General features: G+C 42.2%; 1 protein-coding gene across 1 annotated transcript in view; it reads right to left on the reverse strand.

The window, feature by feature from the left end:
• Positions 1-623: 623 nt before the first annotated feature.
• Positions 624-10,503, reverse strand: part of LOC122535291 (serine-rich adhesin for platelets-like) — a gene marked incomplete at its 5' end in the record, with an annotated part of 27,087 nt that continues 17,207 nt past the window's right edge. Inside the window, 2 exons of the mRNA XM_043666705.1 lie at positions 624-5,267; positions 5,615-5,883. Of these exons, the coding sequence (XP_043522640.1) occupies positions 1,926-5,267; positions 5,615-5,883 (3,611 nt within the window). The remainder of the gene's footprint in view (positions 5,268-5,614; positions 5,884-10,503) is intronic.

Consider the following 10,503-nt stretch of genomic DNA (forward strand, 5'->3'; position numbering starts at 1 on the left):
CTGCCTTACCTACTCCGGTTCCTACATCTATCTGACAAGGAGCACGATATTACAAGACAAGGACAGAAATATCTCGAATCTCGCGTTACGCGAGACAAGGAAAGCTAGAGTACGCGACGAGGACAACAATAAATCTTATTATTATTCTTATTTATTTATATATAGTAATTACTTATTTATTTAATTAGAAAATTATGTTATTCTGGGAATTAAATTTATTTTTAACATAAATTTGCATTTTTCACTTTCCATTGCGACCTTTCTTCAAATTTTAAAATAACTTTGCGGAATTTTGAATGAAAATCAACTATACTCCTCCTCGGTTTAATTTTTATTTAGAAACTTGTAACGCTGCATGTAGTTTTAATACTTATTCATGGATTTTTCATTGTATTTATTTAAAACAAGTTTTATCGTTTCATAAAATAAAATACAAGTTCCTCCTACTAATTGCCAGACATAAATTTATAATGAATGTGTTACGTGCGCACAAGAGAAAAAAAAAGAAAAAAATTCCGTGGGTCTGTTACAAATAGCGTTGAAAATTTCTTTCACTTCTTTATTCATACTCGTTTAGTGGTAATAAAGAACACGTATTGTTGAACGTATAATCACTCGCATCGTTTCGTTTCGTATCTGTTTGAATTTATTTAATATAATAGATATCACATTAACTCATAGAAGTGCTGTACATAGATGGATAGAGAATACATAAGAGTTAATAGTAATGAATGACGAGTTTATAATATTCTCTCGCAGTATACTCAACTTCGGAATAGGAACAAACAAAGAAAAATAAATATATATTATCTGTCGTTCACGTTTTTTGTGTGTTTGTGTGTCGTGTACGTTCGAGTGTGTGTGAATATGCCTGTGTTCGCATGTACGTGTATGTGTCTTCTGCGTACGTATTTGTACATACATATGTGTTAAATGTGTAAGTTCTCCTCTATAAAAAGTACGATGATTAATTATTTATCAAGTATAATGCATATATAAAATTAAAAAGTATAAAAAACCGTTCAGCTTCGTGTTTTCACGTTAAGAATATATTAAGAAACCGACTCGTACGGTCAAGCGTGACGTAACTCTCTTTTTCGGGTCCCGAATTTTAAACTGTTGGCGACGTAATGAATCTGCGCTGCAAATGTGCAAATGTGTTTTACAGGCCAGTTACAGCACCACGAGTGAACATTCTTTCTCCGTTCGATATCTCAGAGACCGCTTTCGGGAACGTATCCACTTATTTACAGAAAAAAAAAAAAAAAAAATAAAAAAAAAATAAAAAAAAAAAAATAAAAAAAAACGTACGATATTTTTCCGCGCTTCTTAGTTCGTATTTCTCCTTTCTCCATCTTTGCCATCCTCCCCCTACCCGCGCACATCCCGATTTATTTTATTACATACGTAATCTTTTGCTACCAGCGGGACATCACACTCACATTCAGCATGATCGAAGCAGTCAAAAGCGATAGCGTATATTTTATTTTTTCTTTTTCTTTTCCTTTTTCTTTTTAGTGTATATTATTTCTTACACACGTTTTTCCTCTCCTCCATCCCCCCTACGCCCTCCCATCTTGTTTCTCTTTCTCTCTCGCTTTCACTCACTCTCTTTCACTCGTTTTACATTCTCTCCATTTGCCAATATAGACAAACACTCATTATTTCATCGATACATGTACACATTAATATATTATACTTTATAGTTTACGCTAATTATAGTAAAAACTCCTTCCGGGTCCGTTATATATTCCCTAAGAAACTACATTTTTTAGCGGATGTTTCTGATGTTTCTTTTTTCTTTTTTTTTTTTCTTTTTTGTTTTTTCGTTTTTGGTAAAGAAAGTACAACGTTTTATATCAGTACGTGCGTGATGTACGATCGACATAAAGCTAAGATCGAAACCGGTCTCGCTCGCCGCAAATTCAATCGGAACTCATGATCAGTTGGTTGTCGTTCGGAGCAACCACAGGTGACAGGTCTTTCTTCGGTACGTCGTCGATTATCGTGTTTATTTCGACGTTTTCGGACACGCCGTTCTGTAGGACTTTTCCTTTGTTGTTGGCCGTTGTCTTTCCGCTTGACGAGATCTTGGAAACCTTCGTTACCGTGGTGGATCTCTTGGTCGGTGATGCAGCCGTGGTGGTCTTGGTTGACGAGGACACGCGTCTCACGGTGGTGGTCGTAGTAGTGTTACTCGATAAACGTGACGTTTTGCAAGCAGCGGTGCTTGTTCTTCCCATGGATATTTGTTTGTTGGCTGTTTCCTTCACCTGTTTATCAATCATCGGGGACTTACTGACGGATAGACGAGTTCTCGCGTTACTTCCAACGGCTGGAGCCGTTTTGGGTCTCGGGCTGGTTGTTGCAGCGATGTTGGAAGTGTTGGTTGTGGTGCTGCTGCTGGATTTTGAAGTCGTGCTAGACTTGACGGTCGTGGTGCTAGCAGAAGTTGGTCTCGGTTTCGCGGTTGTTGTCGTTGTTCCGGTCAACATTCGCGTAGTAGATGTTTTGACTAGCGTGTTTTTGGTCGCTGGTTGCGACGATTTGCTGGAAGGTTTGGTCGCAGTTGATTTACTCGGAGGTTTCACGTCACCGTTCATGGTAGGTTTTTTCTCAGCGAGAGTTGCTTTCGACAAGGCCGTCGTGGCGGCAGGTTTTGATTTAGAAACACTACTGGCGCTGGTTCTGGTGATTGGTTTCGTTGCAGTGGTCGATGTCGTAGTCTTTGAAGCGGCCTTTGAAATCGCTGGTTTGCTGGCCACTGTCGCAGTAGTTGAAACCGTGGATCTTTTCGGAGCGTCTAGGTCTTTTGGACGAGAAAGCGTGGTCGTCGACGGTTTCTTCGACGTTCGCGTCGCGGCAACTGCAGCTTTCGAGGGGGACGTTGGCATCGATTTCGGCGCAGCTGCCTTTGAAGATGTAGTTTTCGTTGGTTTTGCGGCGGATACCTTTGATTTTGTTTTGCTCTGTGTCGTCGTAGTGGTTATAGCCGCTGTCGCAGCTTTGTTTTCCGCTACCTGGACCGTCTCCTCTACCTTCGATTCCTTGATTTCGGATTCTTTGATCTCTGATTCTTTATTTTCTAGCTCCTTGCCTTCCAATTCTTTAGCTTGTGCTTTCTTAATTTCTATCTCTTGCGGCTCTTGCGGCTCTTGCGGCTCTTCCGATTTCAATTGTACAATTTCTGGCTCTTTAATTTCGGATTTATTGATCTCCGGTAAAAGTTCTTCAACTTCATTCTTGCATTCTACTTCGATCGTATGTTCTGACAGTTTCTCTGGTTCCGCGACGATGTCTACCGATTCTTCCTTTCGAGACACTTCTTTCTCGAGTTGTTCGTCGACTTTCGACTTGAGAATCTCCTCCTCCAAAGGTTTCAACTGATTCTCCAAACCTGTGAATTCCTGCATAGAATCGGACAGATTCAAAGTAGGTTCTTGAACTTGATCCACTACTGGTTCTATCGTTTTCGTTGGCACCGCTGGTTCCATCGGTTCCTCCGCTGATTCCGTCACTTCTGCCGCTTTGTCATCCTCCTCGGTAACGTTCGTCTCCTCTACAACATCTTTCGATCTTTCGACGGAGGATTCGAGAACAAAAGAACAGATAACATCGTCGATAGGTTGTTCCTTGGGTCTCTGGGGGGAAAGGGGTGGCGTCAATTCACTTTGGAACTGCGGCGATTTCACGCGAGCATCTTGCTCTTCGGTGAAATCGAGCAAATTCATCTGCTGTACCGTCGATGTCATGCCTATCAGCTTGTCGTCTTCCTTTTCATCGAACTGTGCGTTCGCACTCGCGAAATCCTGCTGAACTAGTTCGAACGCGTTGCCAGCCTCCGTGGAATACGCTTGATAAGGATCAACAGTTTCTTTCGTACGTGACGCTTGACAAACGTCGGCCACTTCCATGGAAGGAGACCGTTGATGAGAAATCAGCTCAACGTTGCCGTACGACTGGAAGTTGTATCGATCATCAGCCACGAGTTGCGACGTGTCCAGATGTAGCAAAGGTTCATGCGGCTTGGAAGACTGAACTTGTGCGCTTTCCGCGATTGCTGGCCCCGAATCGCTCTCCATCGGATCGGGGACCGGCGACAGAGACGAGGGCGTGTCAGCTTCGTTCGAGCAAACTTCCTTTTGGAGGTCGCTCGCGGGAAGAGCAGCATCTTCGCTGGCTTCGTCGATGGGTTTCGTCTCGTCGATGTCGATGCTCGACGGTGACAACGGCTGTTCGTTCGTGTCCACGGAAACAGGTTCCTTCTCGGACTCGAATCCCGCGGAATAATTGTCCGTCAAAGGAGAGTGATCGTACTTCGCGATTTCTTCCTGTTCCAATTGGGAAGACTCTGGCTGGAGATCCAGAAGGTCGGCGACAGTGTTCGTCTCAGCTTTCGTTTCGTCCGCGTGCTCGATGAAATTATCTTCGCTGTGTTCTCGTTGCGAAGACAGATTCACGAGTTCATCGACGGTTTTCTCGGAAGTTGCTAGTTGCTCGTTGTCCGATAGTTGCTTGGACTCGGCGGTGGTTTCCACTTTCGGCGATTCTCTCGCGAGTTCCTGCTCTCCCTGCTGCTGCTGCTGTTTCTCTTCCTCCTCTTCCCTGTCCACAATACTGCCATTCTGATCCTCCAAATCGGTGTTGCTCAAATTGTGAACGGCATTCAAGTCGACGCCCTTGTCGAACGCCGCCTCGAAGTCACTGGGCGTGAAGGACATGGCCATCGGATCTTTGGCTATGTCGTAGTCGCGTTCAGAGCTCGAGAATGACTCGTCTATTGTCGAGATACCCGTTCTGTGGAATTCGCTGGTTGTTAAGAAGCTGATTGCCGACTCGTCTCCGAATTCAGCTTTCGTCGACGAGATCTCCGAATCGTCCATGTTGGTCCCCGACAACAGGTTGCTCGCTCTCTGTTGATCGGACATCAAGTCCGTGTAGTTGTCGATACGCGGCGTATTGGCGCCATTTTGGTACTCGCTCTCCTCGGTATCGACCTCCCTCGGCCGCTGGCACACTTCCTTCTCGAATTCGCTCTGACTCGGTACTTGTATGTCGTCCATCTGCGGGACTTGTTTGAAAGGCGAGCCAGAGACCGGATAATCCTCCACCAGATTCATCCTCGTTTCCACGAACTGCGGCGACACGGGAACGAACTCTTTCGCATCAGGATTCAATTGAAAATCCATATCCTTCAGTCTGTCTTGCTCCTCTGCGCAACAATCCTTCGGTCTTTCCGATTCTTCTGTCCTGTCCTCGGTGCTAATCTATTTTCCAAACAATTAAACTTCATTAAAGTATCAAGCTTCGTTGGCACGCGTCAATAAGGGAACAAAGGGATGAACAAATATTTTTTAATCGGAGTAAATTAGAGCGCGGATTTTTATGCAAACTTGCGTTTCTTGAGAATTTGATTCAGAAGGGAGAGATAGCAGAGATAGCCTCGATTATTGGCAAATGTAAAAAGCAGCGTGCTTTGGATATTTTACACGTTTTACATTTTGCTCTGCGAATGCATGAAAATCCGCGGTCTATCGATGATCAAACAACGAATCAATTCATCGACAACAGAAAAATATAACAAAGAAAAAAAATGCAAAAATTCAAAATTGACCTCTGTGTCAATAAGCTTAGGCTGCGATTCCTCTTCTTTCCGGTTGTCGCATTTAATGTCCTGTACACCTTCCGGCTGGATTTTCGGCTCGATATCTTTGACAGGTGGCTCCGATACTTCGCCTTTCGTTTCCTCGGGTTCGTCGACACGCGTGCTCGCAGAATCCTTCTCCTTGTTCGGCTCAACACGGTAATAGTTCCATTCGTCTTCAGAGTCCTCGCTTTCCGCTACATTATCCGGTTCGTGAATCACTGCATGTCGAAGAGCTTCTGCGGATAATCAATCAATCAATGTTAAACAACAATCGTTCGGTTACCAAGTCGCTGATTTTCAGTCTCAAACTTGCGAGAAAAATTCTAGCGACTAGAGCTCGAAAGTTTTTACTAGTTATTGTAGTTTTGTTCAAAAGCTTCAAAAAATCGGCTCCTGAACAATTATACTTTACGCCGCGTATTTTGCACGCATCTACAAATTTAAATCAATGAAACGAATTGTTGTAGTCAGCAACCTGAGTATGCTCGGTCGCACCAGGGGTTAAACTCGTGCGAGTCACACCTCAATTATGTGAAAATTGTCGAGCCGAAAAGTGAAAAACACAACTTCTCGTTGTGCGCGTCGATGGTGATGGCAAAGGGGATCACTGACCAAGTGGAATTAATTTGGTCCTACAACTATGGTCTAACCAGTCGAATATATGCACGTAATAACGTCAGTCGACGTAGGTCAACGCAGAAAGATCGTAGACGACACAGTCCGTTCGATCGTAACTCGTCGACGATACGCGATCCATCCACTACGGAAGTAAATTAAAAAATTGAAAATCGTTATCGTTATCGTCGAACGACGATAAACGAAGATAATAAACAGAAAGAAACACTACAACAACGACGACGACCGGTTTGACAAACGCTTTTCGCCTTACGTCACTCGCTCTCTTTTCTCCACACCTGGACGGAGCAGAAGGATACAAAAGTGGGAGACAGAAGGGTAACGCGTGGCACACAACGTAGCCGTAGGAATACACGTAGTAAATACGTACATGTACGTAGAACACGGTCGAACGAGGAAAGGTCGAGCCGTCGAGTTGGTACTCACTTGGTTGAAAAAGGGAAGAAGCGGGTAGGATATCTGGCCGCAGGAGCGATCGCCGCTGACTAAGAGGAACTACGCCCGCCAAGAGATGCATTATCGATCTAGTCTAGAGAGCCCCCGGGGAGCACCCCCTTCCGCCACGGCCCTGCCACCACCCACCTGTACCACCCACCACACCACACACACATACATACACACACATACACACCGCGTGTAGCAACAGTCGCACCTCATCTCCGACAGGAACACGGTCGCACCGCGCGCCGCTCCTACGATTCGTTCTGGCCCTGCACACACAAGGTGACTCACCCTCCAGCCACCGCCGCCGCTGCCGTCGTCGTCGTCGTCGTCGTCGTCGTTGCCACCACCGCCACCGTCGTCGGTGCAGGGAATTTCCCTTTAAAGACGAGCAACCGGTGTTTCATCAAATTCACCCCACACCCTGTGTGAAATTCACGAAGGAATGTTCGTTCGTTCGTTCGTTCCGCGCCGCACCGAGTCGAGTCGAGTTCGCTGATCGACCCACCCCCTTCTCGACAGTTCGCTGCGCCTCCGAAGGACATCGTAGGTATTCGCGAAAGGGAGCAAAAAAAACACCCCAATCGTCGCCAATCCCTTCTATCTGTCGTTAACCGCTTGCGCTGGCAACTGACTGCGGACCGTAACGAGTGACTGTATACAATAATTCGTCGCTTTTTTTTTTTTTTTTTTTTTTTTTTTTGATATATCACTGAATAGAAATGATTGAGAAGTATTAAATTTATTATTTGTTTTACTTAAATATACTTAAAACTGACAATATGACAATTTTGGAATAAAAAATTCTCGACGCGAGGGGGGGCACGTCATTCCAGCGCAAGAGTTAATCGCGAGAACGTCGCAGCAGTACGATCTTCCGGGAATCACTCGCGGAATGCTGCCGATTTTTCATCGTGCTCGAGCTGATTACTCGAAAATGAATAACTGTGTGCCGATGAAACGAAACGGCACAATGTTAGAAACGATCGAATGAGATTTCGATTTACAGTTTTGCAGTGACGAAACTCGGTACACCAAGTTTCCGAAATTTCGGGAAAATTAGCGTATTCTGATAATTATGAAAAAGATGTCGTGAGTTGCACGTGACCACGTACTTTAACCCTCGCGTAGTCGACACCGGGTCACCGTTGACCCAGAACTTGATGCTGTATACGTATATAGGCAATGATAACAAATATGGTACCAAATGTGTCAAATGTTTATTACGATTTATATGCAAAGAACATGCAATAAAATTATAAATGTGTTTATAAAATTTTACATTTTTTAAACAAACTCCTCTCCTCCCCATATTACAAACATTATTAGACAACATCCTGTACCAAAAAATTAGGTGCAAAGCAAGTGTAGTAAAAATTCAGTTATGGGTCAAAAGCGACCCGGTGTCGGCTCATTTACGTTGGCTATTCGAGGGTTAAGACGTATTTTATATTTAAAAACGTGATATTGCAATGATATCAAGCGCAATGCTAACGAACGACAGTCAAATGACAAAACTAATGAAATCGATGGATGGAAAGACTGCATGATGCAACGAAGAGAGAGAGAATTTGCACAATGGTTGTTTGAATGAACTGTTGTTTGCGAGAACTTTGAGGAGGCAAAGGAAAGTTGTCTGGGATATATTCCAAAGAAAGTTCTTTTTTTTTCTTTTTTTGCCAACTTTGGTTTTTACTTGGTCTCTTTTATTTGCAAGTCATGTATACTCGTTCCATCGTTTATTTATTCGTGGTCACAGAACTACGTTCTAAACTACAAGTACTACACATCTACTACTACTATTTAGCTACTGACATTAAATAACATTTTCTTCAATGCTTACAGCTTATGTTTGCGATTTGTATATATTAATAGTCACAACGCGTGGTCAAGAATTATTAGCATATTTCTTTTCGAAATATTTATTGCATATTTACTCTCTGCACAAGCGGGTGTGTATATATATATATATATATATATATATATTTTTTTTCGTACATGTTCGCGCGCGTATTATATTCTCATTTTCACTTTTCACTCACCTTTCTTTCCTCAGCGACAAAGGTTATCTAACTTTTCTGCGATTGACGAATAACGACGACGAGAGTATTATTAAAGGGCACATTCGCCAAGTCGGGCCAAAAGTCGTGTCGATTACATACTAACATTCGCGTAATCGAAAACTCTAGAAATCTGTCTATAGAAACGTCGAGCGTAGAAGTCTGCAGAAACAGGCACGAGGGATGCCAAAAAAAAGGGCAACCCACGCGGAGAACGTTGTCTTAACTCGTTCCTAATTCCAACCTTCCTTTCAACTACCAACGCGAATTCATTCCAACGATCGCTGTATGCAACTTTCAATACACTTATGTATGTACGTATGTAAATGTATAGTATATAAATACAATATGTATACACACTATCTATCTATCTATCTATCTATCTATCTATCTATCTATATATATATATAATACTATAATATATAAATACAATATACATACATTGATCCTAAAGTAATATAAATTGGACCTAATAGTTAAAAAAATATTTTACAATAATTTGTCTCCAAAATGAAAACTGCAAATATATATATAACTATAATATGTAAATACAATAGATAGATAGTATATATATATATATATTAGTCTTAAACCTAATGATCAAGGAGATTATTTAGATAATTTGTCTCGAGAATAAAAACTGCATAGAACATTAGGACCATTTTCACATTAACACTCCGTGTACACTGATGATCAAATTATAAAATGTAAAATATCTCCTTGATCATTACGTTTAAGATCAATGTGGCTTAATACTTTTTTTACTTTACCTTTAATTTAGTATTCTTCCGATTCATAACAAGAAAAATGTGATCCAATAAAAAAAAAAAAAAAAATATGACCTTGAAAATTTCGAAACCCACAAAGAATTCACACGCCATATTTTTTCTCCCTCGAAACCATGTAACTTTTGTATTAAACAATTTTTCAGTGGACGCATAACTTCAGATATGTAAGTTACGTGAATCACCCTGTATATGTACTATCTGTTTCTCTCTCTCTCTCTAGTTGACAACTAGGTACGTATTTTCGTTGATCTTCAGTTCCTTTGGATTGTGCTTCGTTCGTACGCTCACAGTTGATAAGTTTCAACCTTTGGAACAAAAACTTCGACTCGAATCGAAGAATCGTTCTCAATATTGGCTCTTAGTCTTGCGTAGTATCTTAGATACGTAACTTGTATTCAACTTGTGTCGTTATATCGTATGTTTCATATTTATACTACGCCAATGTAATATCCCAAGTCCTCAACGACGCCTGCGCGACAATTCGTCGTTAAGAGAGAGAGAAAAAAAAAAAACAAAAAACAAAAAAAAAAGAATAGAAAAGAAGAAAAAAGAAACTCAAAGAAAAAAGAGCACGGTGCATCCCGAAAGAGGATCCTTACTCGTTGTGTTCCTACTCTTGCGTTTCTAGATGCTCCTTTTTTTTCCTGCTTCTTCGTTCCTTGCTCTTTCTTTTTTTTTCTCTCTCTCTCTCTCTCTGTCTTCTTCGTTTCGGCCAGTACGGTGCAACGCATCGGTCCAACTTGGAGTATATAGAGAGCAAGCGAAAAGCTAATTTTAAACCGGCGACAGCGGGCAGGACAGAGACAGAAAAAATAAAAATGAACCGCGCGACTCTGCCGCTATTCGAAGCTCACACACACGCACACACACACACATTCTCTCTCTCTCTCTCTCTCTCTCTCTCTCTCTCTCTCTCTCTCTCTCTCTCTCT

The sequence above is a fragment of the Frieseomelitta varia genome, unplaced genomic scaffold (genome assembly GCF_011392965.1).
Source record: "Frieseomelitta varia isolate USP_RPSP 00005682 unplaced genomic scaffold, Fvar_1.2 scaffold_694, whole genome shotgun sequence".
Classification (NCBI taxonomy): domain Eukaryota; kingdom Metazoa; phylum Arthropoda; class Insecta; order Hymenoptera; family Apidae; genus Frieseomelitta; species Frieseomelitta varia.